The sequence below is a fragment of the Opisthocomus hoazin genome, chromosome 4, assembly GCF_030867145.1.
Source record: "Opisthocomus hoazin isolate bOpiHoa1 chromosome 4, bOpiHoa1.hap1, whole genome shotgun sequence".
Classification (NCBI taxonomy): Eukaryota; Metazoa; Chordata; class Aves; order Opisthocomiformes; family Opisthocomidae; genus Opisthocomus; species Opisthocomus hoazin.
Window position 1 is genome coordinate 94040129 of NC_134417.1, and position 13929 is coordinate 94054057.

Consider the following 13929-nt stretch of genomic DNA (forward strand, 5'->3'; position numbering starts at 1 on the left):
CCGGCTCGACCTCCTCCCTCCTCGCCCAGGCGCCAGAGATGCTCCGGCCACCCCCTCTTCCCATTTTTTTTAATTAAGAAGGATCGGAAAGGCGCAAGCTCTGCCGGTGATGGGGGGCTGGCACCGCACGGGTGTCGAGGTGACGAGTCCCGATGAGACCCCGAGAGCTGGGGGAGAGAGTGGTCAGGCCTTGGGCCAGGCTGCCCAGGGCAGTGGGGGAGTCCCCATCCCTGGAGGGGTTCAAACACCGTCTGGATGTGGCACCTGGGGACAGGGTTTAGCAGGCATGGGGGTGTTGGGGTGACGGTTGGACTCGGTGACCTCAGAGGTCTTTCCCAACCTTAACGACTCTGTGGTTCTATGATCTTCCAGCAAACCTCTCCCTGGCTGCACCTGGCTCAAACAAGCCCAGCTCCCTCAGCCTCTCCTCCTAGGAGAGATGCTCCAGTCCCCTCCTCATCCTCGTAGCCCTGCGCTGGACTCTCTCCAGTAGCTCCTCATCTTTCTTGAACTGGGGAGCCCAGCACTGGACACAGCACTGCAGATGGGGCCTCAGTGGGGCAGAGCAGAGGGGGAGGAGACCCTCCCTCGCCCTGCTGCCCACACTCCTCTGAATGCACCCCAGGAGACCACTGGCCTTCTGGGCAGCCAGGGCACGCTGCTGGCTCATGGTCACCCTGTCGTCCCCCAGCACTCCCAGTCCCTCTCCGCAGAGCTGCTCTCCAGCAGCTCAGCCCCAGCCTGGACTGGTGCCTGGGGTTGTTCCTCCCCCAAAATGAAATCATCACCCCTAGGTTTGCCATTGCAGCCTCCATGTGACCCCGTCCCTGCACCGTGACACCGGCAGCAGCAGAAGGTTCCGGTGAAAGGGGCCATTCCCACACGGGAGACGGCGCAGACGAGCGACGCTGTTCCCCGAGAGCCGGGCGAGGAACCGGCTCCAGCCCCGTGGCAGCTCACCCAGGTCCGTGCGTGTCCGGGGCTCATCGTTTCCTACTGGGATTTGGGGGGGGATTGGTCCCTGGGATGGGCGCTGGTGCCTGGCAACACCCGTCGGGGTCACCCCCAGCTGCGGTGTGCTCGGTGCCGTGAAAAGGAGCTCCCAGCCTCACCCGATCCTTCGTGTTAACGCTTCTCCTGAGAAAGGCGCAGGAATCGAAATAACGCCGTCAGAGGACAGCGCGTGCTCGCGTTGTTTGGACACCCCGAGCTCTTCAGGTGTCCCAATGTGTATTTTTAGCTTAAAAAAAAAAAAAAAGAAGAAAAAAAAGAAAAAAAGAAAAAAGAAAAAAGGAAAAAAAGAAAAAAAAGAAAGAAAAAAAAAAGAAAAAACCCAAATAAAACGAGAGAAAAAAGAAAAAAAGAAAAAGGAAAAAAGAAAAAAAGAAAAAAGAAAAAAGAAAAAAGAAAAGAAAAAAGAAAAAAGAAAAAAGAAAAAAAAAGAAAAAAGAAAAAAGAAAAAAAGAACAAATAGAAATAAGAAAAAATAGAAAAAAGATAAAAGAAAAAAGAAAAAAAGAAAAAATAGAAATAAGAAAAAATAGAAAAAAGATAAAAGAAAAATGAAAAAAGAAAAAAGAAAAGAAAAAGAAAAAAGAAAAAAGAAAAAAGAAAAAAGAAAAAAGAAAAAAGAAAAAAGAAAAAAAAAGAAAAAGAAAAAAGAAAACAAGAAAAGAAAAAAAGAAAAAAAAAAGAAAAAAGAAAAAAAAAAGCAGCTTTTCAGGAGCCGCATGGTGGAGCTGGACTCGCCAGACGGGACGCGGCCGCCGCGGGGAGCGTGCGGATATTCTTGGGAAGCAGCAGCGAGCGCAGGCGGGATGCGAGCGCCCGTTCCTGTCCCGCCGCCCCATCGCTGCTCCCGCCAGCCGAGGCACCAGCGCCGGGAAGAGGAACCCACCCGGCGGACCCCCCGTCTGCGGCCGCAGGACGTTGCCCAGGCGGCGATGCAACCCCCCCAGCAGCGCGCGTTCGCAGGAGGGACGTTTTTCGGACAAGGCAGCGGGGCTCAGCACCCAGCGGGTGAGCTTCCACCCACCCTGGGGACAGCTCGGGCTTGGACGACCCAGCTGAAGCTCCGGAACGGACGCTGCACCCGTTTGGAAGAGCTACAGGTCAGAGCCCTGTCCTAGGTTTGCCTCCAAGCAGCTGTGCGGGACCCGAGCACCCACCCACCGAAAGCACGGTCCTGAGCTGCACCCACACCTCCGCTCAGCTCCACTTCCAGGTACGGTCAAGACAAAGCTGGGCTTGTTCAGCCTGGAGAAGAGAAGGCTGAGAGGGGACCTTGGAAATGCCTCTAAATATCTGCAGGGTGGGGGTCAGGAGGATGGGGCCAGACTCTTTCCAGTGGTGCCCAGCGACAGGACAAGGGGCAATGGGCACAAACTGAAGCCGAGGAAGCTCCAGCTGAACCCGAGGAAGAACTTCTTCCCTCTGAGGGTGCCGGAGCCCTGGCCCAGGCTGCCCAGAGGGGCTGGGGAGTCTCCTTCTCTGGAGATATTCCAGCCCCGCCTGGACGCGGTGCTGTGCAGCCTGCTGTGGGTGACCCTGCTTCGGCAGGGGGTTGGGCTGGGTGACCCCCAGAGGTCCCCTCCGACCCCCACCATTCTTGGATATCAACAGTTCTCAGCTCACTCACCACACGCAGGGAGGGAAAGGAGACTCCAGGCAACGCAAGCTTTGTACAAAACCCACATTTCCTTGTTTTATTTCACAAAACGGGGTGGCTGCGTCGCGGGAATAAAACCGGCCCCTGTACATAGGATCAGATGAAAAAAGTCAGCAGAGGGATCATTTACACAGAAACGCGACAGTGTCAAGAATTCAGGTGCTCCGGAGGATCAGCACTCGTACAGTAAAAAATAAAGTCTCCACCTGGATCCTTTACATTTGATCACGCTAAAAACAACCTGAGGTTATTCTAAACCGGACTACGGTCGGAACCAGAAAAATCCCATGCTCACCCCAAAGACCCCGGCGGGAAAGCTGCCAGCGGGGCCGAGTTTCCTTACTGGGAGGTGGAAGGCGGGCAGGCCGCGACGGCGCGGGATCTCACGGCTCGACGGTGGGAAGCGTCGGGAATAACGAGGCTGCAGACGATCGCCTGAGCACGCAGCCCTGGCACCGTTACTCCGGCCTCGCGCGCTCTCGGGACCCGGGGAAGCTCGCGTCGCCGCGTCGGTCGCCCGAACGCTCTCCAGAGCCGATCTTTGTCTTTTTTGCAGCGGTTCCGCAGGGTTCGGATGAGTCGGGAGCGCTCTCCGGGCAAGCCTCAGCCCACCGCCTCGCGCTCGGTCGCTGCAAGCCGCCCTTTAAATCAGCGAGGAGGCTTCAGACCTTTGGGAAGGAAACCTGCCAAACCCCCTACGCCGGGCAGAGGGGCACAGGACCCCCACCCAGCCGGCCAAGGGGGTTTTGCCGTCGCCAACGCCGCGCAAAGCAGCGGATTTGGCAGCCTGGAGGCCCGCGCCGGCGGTCTCGCTCGCTCCCAGGTTTGCCGGCCGCGTCCCTGCGAGGTCAGCGAGCGCGCGGTGACGTGTGAGCTGTCCCCGGGGCCGCGAGGCAGCGGCCACCGGCTCTGGCCACCTCGCCCGTCCGCAGGAGGTAGTTCTGGCGTTCGCACCCCAGCCATCCCAACCCGATCCCGTACGCTAGCACTTCTTCGCTATCTACTTTTTTTTGTTTTTTTTTTAAATGTTTTGTTTTGTTCATTTTAAAAAGTAAAAAGTATATGCTCCAAAAAGAGGGACTAAAAATCACGGGCTCACTCCTCGGTTGGCTACGGTACCCATCTACTCAGAGGGAAGGTTCAACTACCACCTTCAAAGGCAAAAGAAAGGTAAAAACCCGGAGCAAGAAAACTCCTACCATCGAGTGGTTTTATTCCAATTGATTCACTCCCGGCTCCATTCGTGCTGGATCAATTATTTTCCTTAATAAGTTAGCGAGGCAGCCCCAGGACTCGGCTGCTGCCCTGGACGATCAGCTGGCTGCAATGAGCACGGCGCCATTCCCGCGCCGCCGCACGCCCTTAGTTTCCTCCTCTGCTCCAACCAAACTGGTTTGGCGTCCCATCTTGATGCTTTGCTCTCCCTGGAGAACCCGACACGGTGGAATCCCAGGTGGGGCGGGCACGTCCTACATCCCAAAGCTCCCTTCGTGCCTCCACCCTCAAAGCTTTTAATTTTTTTCTCTACCATCCCCAGGAGAACCCAAAGCTCAAAACACCAAGATGAAAGAAACCAGCGTGGAGCACGCTCTGCCAGGCAAGCAGAAGACCAAAGCGTAGAGGACTTCCCACCAGCAACACGGGAGGCACTGCCAGCATCTCTGACCCGAAGCGTTCCCGAAGGAACGCCAAGGTTACGAGCAGTGGGGAGGGGGGGGGGAAAGACGTACGTCTACGCGCGCACACGCACGACCGGAGCAGGCCAACGGGAGGTGAGAACCTCCCAGGGGAACGGAAGGTAGCTGAGGAATTCGGGTTTGGTTGGTTTTTTCTTTTTTGGTCACCACTGGTGTTGCTGGAGAAGTTCCTTCTTCGTCGGCTGCTTAGGGAGCGGCTGAGGCCGGGGGGGCCGCGGCCGGAGGGGGGGTCACCCCTTCCGCTGGCGCAGGCGGCTGCGCAGGAGGGGGATCTGCAAAAAGAAAACACAACAGAGGAGCGGTCAGGAGAGCAGGAGGAGCTGAAGGTGGAAAAGGGACCCGGCGCCAACACCCAGATATCCGCGTGCCACGGGAGCGGGAAGCAGCATCCCCACTCCTCCAGCTTGGCGGGAAGCTCCGCTGCCCGCTCCGTCGCGCTTTTCAACCACTGAGCACCGCACGGACTCCGAAAGAGGACAAAAATTCCCTGCTTTTGTTTTTTTTACAGAAGAAGACGACAGGCACACGGCTGAGTCGCTGGCAAAGTTCACTTCCAGAGCTGGCATCAGCATTTCTCACCTACCAGCTCCGTGCCCCAGCCTTTAGTTTTGGGCTCTTCTCTATTCAAAACCAATGGAAAAATGGGTTTTAGATAAACAGACAGAAAAATGGGTTTTAGATAAACAGACAGAAAAATGGGTTTTAGATAAACAGACGGAAAAATGGGCTTTAGACAAGCAGAGCCGGCACTTCGGCTCCGAGCGGGGAATGTAGGTTAGAGCCGAGGAATCTGCAGACGCAGCGAGGAGGAGGAGAGGAACGAAGCCTACAAAAGGCCAGCTTTCACGCACAGAGGGGAAATGTTAATGGAACATGACTGACTTGTTTAGTAGGGGAGGAAAAAAAAGGAAGAAATTAAGATGAGGGAAGACAGCAAGCGGGAATACAACCTGACGTAAGATATTCCCAGCGGCAGAGGCTCAGAAAAAGGGAAGGAAAACTTAGTGAAGCTCGAGCAGGGGAAGGAAAAGGAGGCGACGTCTGACAAAAGCAGCAGCAGAAGGGAGCACTCCACGCTTACGCTGGCCAACACCGACGAGTCGGTGCTCCTCAGCGGCCCCTCCAGCGGGCCCAACACCGGGAGGCTTCTCCCAATGATTTTTTGGGAGAGGTTCGACTGCCTGTCTGCGGTTGTTCCGTCTGGAGAAGAGGAGGCTGAGGGGAGACCTTCTCGCTCTCTGCAGCTCCCTGCCAGGAGGGTGCAGTGAGGGGGGGTTGGGCTCTGCTCCCCAGGAACCAGCGACAGGACGAGAGGCGATGGCCTCAAGCTGCGTCAGGGGAGGTTCAGCTTGGAGATTGGGCAAAATGTCTGTGCTGAGAGAGTGGTCAGGCCTTGGGCCAGGCTGCCCAGGGCAGTGGGGGAGTCCCCATCCCTGGAGGGGTTCAAACACCGTCTGGGTGTGGTCCCTGGGGACGTGGTTTAGCAGGCACGGGGGTGTTGGGGTGACGGTTGGGCTTGGTGACCTCAGAGGTCTTTGCCAACCTTAATGATTCTGTGTGACAGCCATGCTGAGTAACATTTTTGGGGTTACAATTGCTGCGCTGAAGCAGCCCAGCAGTGTCCCACGCTGTAACTACCCTCGACATCTTTATTCCACACAGTGGCTACTGACTTCGGCTGCTTTTTTCGTTCCGCTGGCGTAAATCAGCTTTCCTTTTCGGAGGTGCAGGTATCTACACCACGGAGGGAACGTTCCCAATATACCTTTTGCTTCCTCCTAATTAGGTCTCCCTCTTTCTAATTTCACGGTGCTGAGTTGTCACTAAGGTATTGTTAACTGAATTATATCGTGACCTCCACAAGGTACAGCTAATTCTCAAACATCCACTGTGCCTTCTCCCCCACCAAGTCCAGAGAGGTTTTTGACGATGACCACAGAGCCTTAGCGTCATTATAAATAAAATCAGGGATGTTCTAAATAAAATACAGGACAATGGAGTGTGTTTGGATGCCTAGAGGGGAGACAAGCACTTAAAGCTTCAAGCACACCTCTGGCACCGGTCGTTGGCTGCCAACGTGCACAGATCCTGTAATTCCTCCAGCGGATAAAGGGCTTTCAGTGACTTTTCCTCACCAAGGCACGCGGCAGAGAAGCCGCGCCGGGCACATTGGGAACGTTTTCTGCTGGAGATCCACTTACACATGCCATTCGGAGCTGCCAGAGGAACGCGAGGTCCCAGTAGATTTCCTGCCATCGGTGACATGCCAGGCGGGGGGGGACCACCGCCGGCCGGATGGATGTTGGCCGACACGCTTGGCATCATCCGGCCCGGCATGGGCTGTCCGGGCATCATGGGACCGGGCCCCGGCATCTGACCTGCAAGAGCAGCAGAGAGACACGATCGTGAGGCTCACGTGAAACGTGGTGGTGATCAGAAGAGAAAAACAGAGCCTGGTTGTTCTCCGAGGAGAGAGTGAGGAGAGCCTTGTGCACGAAAGCCACCTCCGTACCTGCTCCAAACACCAACGGCCACGCCGTTGTGTCCCCTCATCTCCCCAAACAGCAGCGTGAGAGGCGAGCGGCAGGGCGCACTCCCAGCCCAAACCCAACGTTTTAAGCGAACCCCTGGCAAAAAGGTGTCTGATACCAAGCTAAATGCAGGAGCAGGAAACAAATCGCGTTAGAATAACGAGGCATCAAAGAGCACTTGATGAGAAAGGGCAGCCACGAAGCCTCATGGATTAATTCAACGGGAGAACTGCAACCATAGTTAAAATCTGTGACTGTACAGGAATTCCTACTATTAAATACTCTACTCTGATGCGAGGGAGGGTTCCAGTACGACCCCCTGCACACCAGCTCTGTAGGAGACCTTTATGTTTCACAGAATCCCAGAAAGTTGGGGGTTGGCAGGGCCCTCTGTGGGTCCCCCAGCCCAACCCCCTGCCCAAGCAGGGTCACCCACAGCAGGCTGCACAGCACCGCGGCCAGGCGGGGCTGGAATATCTCCAGAGAAGGAGACTCCCCAGCTCCTCTGGGCAGCCTGGGCCAGGGCTCCGTCACCCTCAGAGGGAAGAAGTTCTTCCTCGGGTTCAGCTGGAGCTTCCTCGGCTTCAGTTTGTGCCCGTTGCCCCTTGTCCTGTCGCTGGGCACCACTGCAAAGAGTCTGGCCCCGGCCTCCTGACCCCCACCCTGCAGATATTTCGAGGCATTTCCAAGGTCCCCTCTGAGCCTTCTCTTCTCCAGGCTGAACAAGCCCAGCTCCCTCAGCCTCTCCTCCTAGGAGAGATGCTCCAGTCCCCTCCTCATCCTCGTAGCCCTGCGCTGGGCTCTCTCCAGCAGCTCCTCATCTTTCTTGAAGTGGGGAGCCCAGCACTGGACACAGCACTGCAGATGGGGCCTCAGTGGGGCAGAGCAGAGGGGGAGGAGACCCTCCCTCGCCCTGCTGCCCACACTCCTCTGAATGCACCCCAGGAGACCATCGGCCTTCTGGGCAGCCAGGGCACGCTGCTGGCTCATGGTCACCCTGTCGTCCCCCAGCACTCCCAGTCCCTCTCCGCAGAGCTGCTCTCCAGCAGCTCAGCCCCAGCCTGGACTGGTGCCTGGGGTTGTTCCTCCTCAGGTGCAGGACCCTGCTCTTGCCCTTGTTGAACCTCATCAGGTTTCAGCTCATACAGGAACGGTTGGAGTCACCCAGCTTTGGACACCTACAACTCACTGACTGATGCTTTAAAACCTCATTTGAAGAGATGATTTTGCATAGTCCAATTACATTCACTTTTACACACTTACATGACAGCAGAGTATTTTAGTTAGACAAGCAGCTATTAGGCATGGATTGCAAAGGCTTCCCTCAGAAGAGCTCATTCCACCCCAAACCCCAGGCAATTACGTGAAATAAAGTGTGATGATAGAACCCTCAAAGAAAAAGGCGGCTCTGAACACACCGAAAACAAATCCCAGCCACACCGGCGGCTAACGCCGAGAAAGTGGGAGCTCTGGATCCGGGACCGAGTCAACACTTCGGCACAGACACTGTTAACTCCTCTGCTCAGCTTCAGAACAAGAGCTTTGAGGAGTACCATCAGCTCCACTTTCTAGGTGGTCAAGACATTACACCAGCTCACAAGCTGTTGCCCAGCTCTGGAGCCCCCAACATAAGGAGGACATGGAGGTGTTGGAGCGGGTCCAGAGGAGGCCACGGAGATGATCCGAGGGCTGGAGCACCTCTCCTCCGAGGACAGGCTGAGGGAGCTGGGGCTGTTCAGCCTGGAGAAGAGAAGGCTCCGGGGTGACCTTAGAGCAGCTGCCAGTGCCTGGAGGGGCTACAGGAAGGATGGAGAGGGGCTTTTCACAAGGGGGTGCAGTGATGGGACAAGGGGGAACGGCTCTAAACTAAAAGAGGGCAGATTGAGATGAGATATGAGGAAGAAATTCTTCCCCAGGAGGGTGGTGAGGCCCTGGCCCAGGCTGCCCAGAGAAGCTGTGGCTGCCCCCTCCCTGGCAGTGCTCAAGGCCAGGTTGGATGGAGCTCTGATCACCCTGGGCTGGGGGAAGGGGTCCCTGCTCCTGGCAGGGGGGTTGGAACCAGATGATCTTTAAGGTCCCTTCCACCCAAATCATCCTTTGATTCTATGATTCTATGAAACAGGCAGGTTCCAGCTCTTCGCAAGCATCCTCCGGTCAGCAGAAGGACCATGCAGGCCCACCAGCGAGTTCACACAGCCTGGACACCAGACAGAGCGGCCTCAGGCAGAGCTCGAAGGGCAAACAGCGGGCTGGTCCATGCCCTAACGCTTGGGAATTTATGACCTCGAAGACTAACGATCTGCAAAACAACCCTGGTGATCAAAAGCAAACTTAATGCCCACACAGACACCTCTGCCTGAAGACCATGTCCCATGCCCTCACACCGGTCAAGTCCACCAACCATCTCACATCCTTCTCCATCACCGCCCTTCAGTGGGCCTCAAGTTGCATCAGGGGAGGTTCAGACTGGAGATTGGGAAAAATGTCTGTGCTGAGAGAGTGGTCAGGCCTTGGGCCAGGCTGCCCAGGGCAGTGGGGGAGTCCCCATCCCTGGAGGGGTTCAAACACCGTCTGGATGTGGCACCTGGGGACATGGTTTAGCAGCCATGGTGGTGTTGGGTTGGCAGTTGGGCTTGATGACCTTAGACGTCTTTTCCAACCTTGATGATTCCATGTCTCAGCAGAAAGCTAGATGGACCGCTGAACAGCACCCTAGGCATGCAGGAACACCCACTGAACAGAAGTTTAAAAAGAAAAAACCACGCCACAGATAGATGAACTTGCTCCTCTTGCCCGATGTTTGGTGCCTTCGCTATCACACAAGCCTGCCCTGCTCAGCCACGTCCCTCCAGAAGATGCTCACCTTAGGTATCTAAAGCACTCGGTAGCTTCTCTAGCCCTCGGCTGCGGGTCTCTGCCTGCAGTTCCACGGTGCTTTAAACCAACAACCCGCTCTTTGAGAAAGACTGGCCACCCTCGCTCAAAGGCAAGGCAGGATGACAGCGTCAGGGAGTACTTGCTTCTGAAACCGGAGCCACCAACAGTCCCACTGCAACAGAATCCACCACACCACAGCCCACCGGCTTCAGATGGTCCTGGAGATCTGTGGCAGAGATGGATCTCTGGCTCTTGGACCATCCTTGGTGGCTCTCTGCTGAACTCCTGTTTATCAACGTCTTTCTCATACTGGGGAACCCAATCCTCCAAATGTGGTCTAACCACGGCTGGGCAGTGGGAGGACAATCAGAGATGCTGAGCCACCTTAAATTCACAGCGACTCCAACACATCAAACCACGAAAACGTAATATTGGAGCTCCTGGTCATGCAAGCCAGAGGTCCACGTGCCAACCTGACGCTGCTTGATCACATCAAGCAGCAGATATGAAGCACTACAGAAGCCATCAGATTTCTCAACCATTTGCAAAGGAGAAGATCTCTGTAGATGTATCCCTGGACACACTCCATCGCAGATCAGTGGCTTGCAGCGCCCATCATGACATTTCTGTCACTACACATTAAAGAGCAGCAGCCACCAACCAGAAAAGCTGCACACATTTGAGCCTCTGCTCCCCTCCTTTTTCCCCAGTATTAAGAAAATATCACTCTTGATATCCTCAGCATCCTAAAGGAGGGAGGAAACATGGGACATTTCCTAAAACTACGTGGCACGCCTTTGTGGGTAACTCAAGGTGACCAAGTCCCATCACAACCAGACTCTGCCACAGACTAACTTGGGTGGGAAGGGACCTCAGAAGGTCTCTGGTCCAACCTCCTCTCAAAGCAGGGTCAGCTCTGGGGTCGGACCAAGCTGCTCAGGGCTTTGTCAAGACCTGACTGATCTCTGCAAGCAATTCTCTCTGGAATGGAGACCACACCACCCCCCTGCACAACCCGTTTCAGTGCCTGACCTCCTTATATCCAGTTGAAACCTCTCGTGCTCCACCTTACGTCTCTCTGACTCCCACCACGCATCGCTGAAAAGCCTGTCTGTATTCTTGATGACCTCCTCGTAGATATTGTAGGGCTGATGGGAGGTCCCACCAAAGCCTTCTCCTCTCCAGGCTGAGCAAGCCTGGTTCCTTTCAGCATCTCCATGGGGAAAATGCTCTGGCTCTTGGACCATCCTTGGTGGCCCTCTGCTGAACTCCAGTTTATTGATATCTTTCTCGTACTGGGGAACCCAGTCCTCCAGATGTGGTCCAACAACTGCTGGGCAGCAGGAGGACAATCACGTCCCTCCATCTGCTGCCTGTGCTCCTGTTCATAGAGCCGGGACGCTGCCGGTCTCTGCCGGCTCAGGCTCACCTTGCTGGCCACCACAACCCACGGGGTCTTTTCTGCAGTCCTCCAAGGTATGGGACTTTGTACTTGCCCTTGTCGAATTTCACAACTAAATTTCAATTTCTCCAACCCACCTCAGCCCTCCGCAACGGCAGCCCTGCCCTCAGACGTATCGACGGATAATACGCAGATAACGGACGCGGCACGAACGTACTGCTGCTGGCATCGGTTTTGGTCCAGCTCACTTGGATATGAGGAGTGGGCATGGCAGGCAACACGAGAACGCCGTCACCGAAAGCAACAGCCGGGCACAGGCTGAGAATCCAAGACGTGGTAACCTCTTAGCATCAGAAGCGGGTCAGGAGCTACAGGACTGGTGCTGTCAAGAGACAAAACGCTGTTGGGTTTGCAAACAGCCCCAACCTCCCCGCTTGCAGACTCTCCGCCATCGGTTCTGCGCCAACGCCGAGCTTCTAGGAAACTTCAGCTTGGAGCTTCCAACGCGAGCGCAGCAGGCAGACACCCAGCGAGCAGCTCTGCTCCATCCTGCGCGGCAGAAACCTGTCTGGGGGTACGCACGATCTCAGCCCGAGCAGAGCAGCTCGGAAGCACGGCCAGCTGGAGCTCCCGGCGGGACAAGGGCACCCCATCAAGCAGAAGTCAAGATGAGGAGCTACTGGAGAGAGCCCAGCACAGGGCTGCCCAGAAGGCCAATGGTCTCCTGGGGTGCATTCAGAGGAGTGTGGGCAGCAGGGCGAGGGAGGGTCTCCTCCCCCTCTGCTCTGCCCCACTGAGGCCCCATCTGCAGTGCTGTGTCCAGTGCTGGGCTCCCCAGTTCAAGAAAGATGAGGAGCTACTGGAGAGAGCCCAGCGCAGGGCTACGAGGATGAGGAGGGGACTGGAGCATCTCTCCTAGGAGGAGAGGCTGAGGGAGCTGGGCTTGTTCAGCCTGGAGAAGAGAAGGCTGAGAGGGGACCTTGGAAATGCCTCTAAATATCTGCAGGGTGGGGGTCAGGAGGATGGGGCCAGACTCTTTCCAGTGGTGCCCAGCGACAGGACAAGGGCCAACGGGCACAAACTGAAGCCGAGGAAGCTCCAGCTGAACCCGAGGAAGAACTTCTTCCCTCTGAGGGTGACGGAGCCCTGGCCCAGGCTGCCCAGAGGGGCTGGGGAGTCTCCTTCTCTGGAGATATTCCAGCCCCGCCTGGCCGCGGTGCTGTGCAGCCTGCTGTGGGTGACCCTGCTTGGGCAGGGGGTTGGGCTGGGGGACCCACAGAGGTCCCCTCCAGCCCCTGCCATGCTGAGATTCTGGGATTAGCTCACACAAGCGAGATGAGCGCTGCCTTCCTCGCAGCTCCTCATCCTCGCTCTCCTCCCACGCTTTGACTCCAGCGCTGTCCTCTGACAGGGTACCGCAGGAGAAGAGCGGCTCCTTGGTACATCACGACAGCATTATTACGCTGCTAGGAACTCTGGCGTTAGCAGATCTTTGATTTTTAACGAGCTCCTGTGTTTTCACCACGCGAAAAGAGACGCAGTGGCAGCTGCAAACCCACGGAAGCGAAGTCAGAGCAGCAAAAGCAGACAGAATTCAAACTGCCAGGGGAAGAGGCTGAACCCGTGCCAAAGGCATGGTGGCATTGGGTTGGTGGTTGGACTTGATGATCTTGGAGGTCTTTTCCAACCTTAGTGATTCTATGATTCAAAACGAGAAACTGGAGATAGAACATGGCCCAAAGACACAGAGGGCTTCACAGAATCACAGAATCCCAACATGGAAGGGGTTGGAAGGGACCTCTGTGGGTCACCCAGCCCAACCCCCTGCCCAAGCAGGGTCACCCACAGCAGGCTGCACAGCACCGCGGCCAGGCGGGGCTGGAATATCTCCAGAGAAGGAGACTCCCCAGCCCCTCTGGGCAGCCTGGGCCAGGGCTCCGTCACCCTCAGAGGGAAGAAGTTCTTCCTCGGGTTCAGCTGGAGCTTCCTCTGCTTCCGTTTGTGCCCGTCGCAGCAGAAGGAGAAGACAGCCACAGCTATGAGGGATGCTCCTCACTCACAAAACTAAGGTTGGTCGGGGAATAAAAATGTAAAAACTGGAACAACGTGGCTGTGTTTCAGCAGACCAGGAAAGCCGGGAGCTGAGAAACCCCCAGCCTGGGAGCTGCCGCTTGACAGGAGCCTCAACCTCTCTGAGGACAATTTGGCCGTCCTCCTCCTCACACCGCATGCCTGCAAGATTCTCCCTGCACTAACGAAGTGATTAATATTAAAAAACCTCTTCTGAAACACCCGAAAGCTGGCTCAGACTGACTCCACGCCAAGAGGCTTCGCGTGAGGTCTCGGCTCTAACACTGGGCAAGCGCTCCTTCGGGGAGAGAAAGGCTGTCAAACCCGCAGCAATGCAAAGATTCAAGGGCTATGTCTTGTATTAAAAAAAAAAAAAATAAAAATCAACCATTAAACAGAAATTAAATCAACTTTAAAATGTTGTTTCTTCGTAAATTCAAAGCGTGTCATCACTCCGAATCTCCTAACGATGCTCGCCGGGATGCGCCCTCCTGCCTGGACCGCGGAGTCTGCAGAGCTTTTTCCCCGCTCTTAAATCTTGGAGATATAAAAATAAATTTTTCTGCAGACACCCCTAAGCTGAGGAGCTCCTCTGTGTTTGAGTAGAGGGCTGGCTGCCCATTTTTTGCCTTCCTGACGTGGTACGCAACAATTTTATATTAAAAGTAGCTTAAGGTACTTTCA

At 55.5% G+C, this 13929-nt stretch overlaps 1 protein-coding gene across 1 annotated transcript in view; it reads right to left on the reverse strand.

Moving 5' to 3' along the window:
* Positions 1-2678: 2678 nt before the first annotated feature.
* The window catches only part of SMARCC1 (SWI/SNF related BAF chromatin remodeling complex subunit C1), a 107603-nt gene continuing 96352 nt past the window's right edge, over positions 2679-13929 (reverse strand). Inside the window, exons 27-28 of the mRNA XM_075419987.1 lie at positions 6567-6743; positions 2679-4637 (exon numbers count right to left, since the gene is read on the reverse strand). Of these exons, the coding sequence (XP_075276102.1) occupies positions 4552-4637; positions 6567-6743 (263 nt within the window). The 3' untranslated portion in view covers positions 2679-4551. The remainder of the gene's footprint in view (positions 4638-6566; positions 6744-13929) is intronic.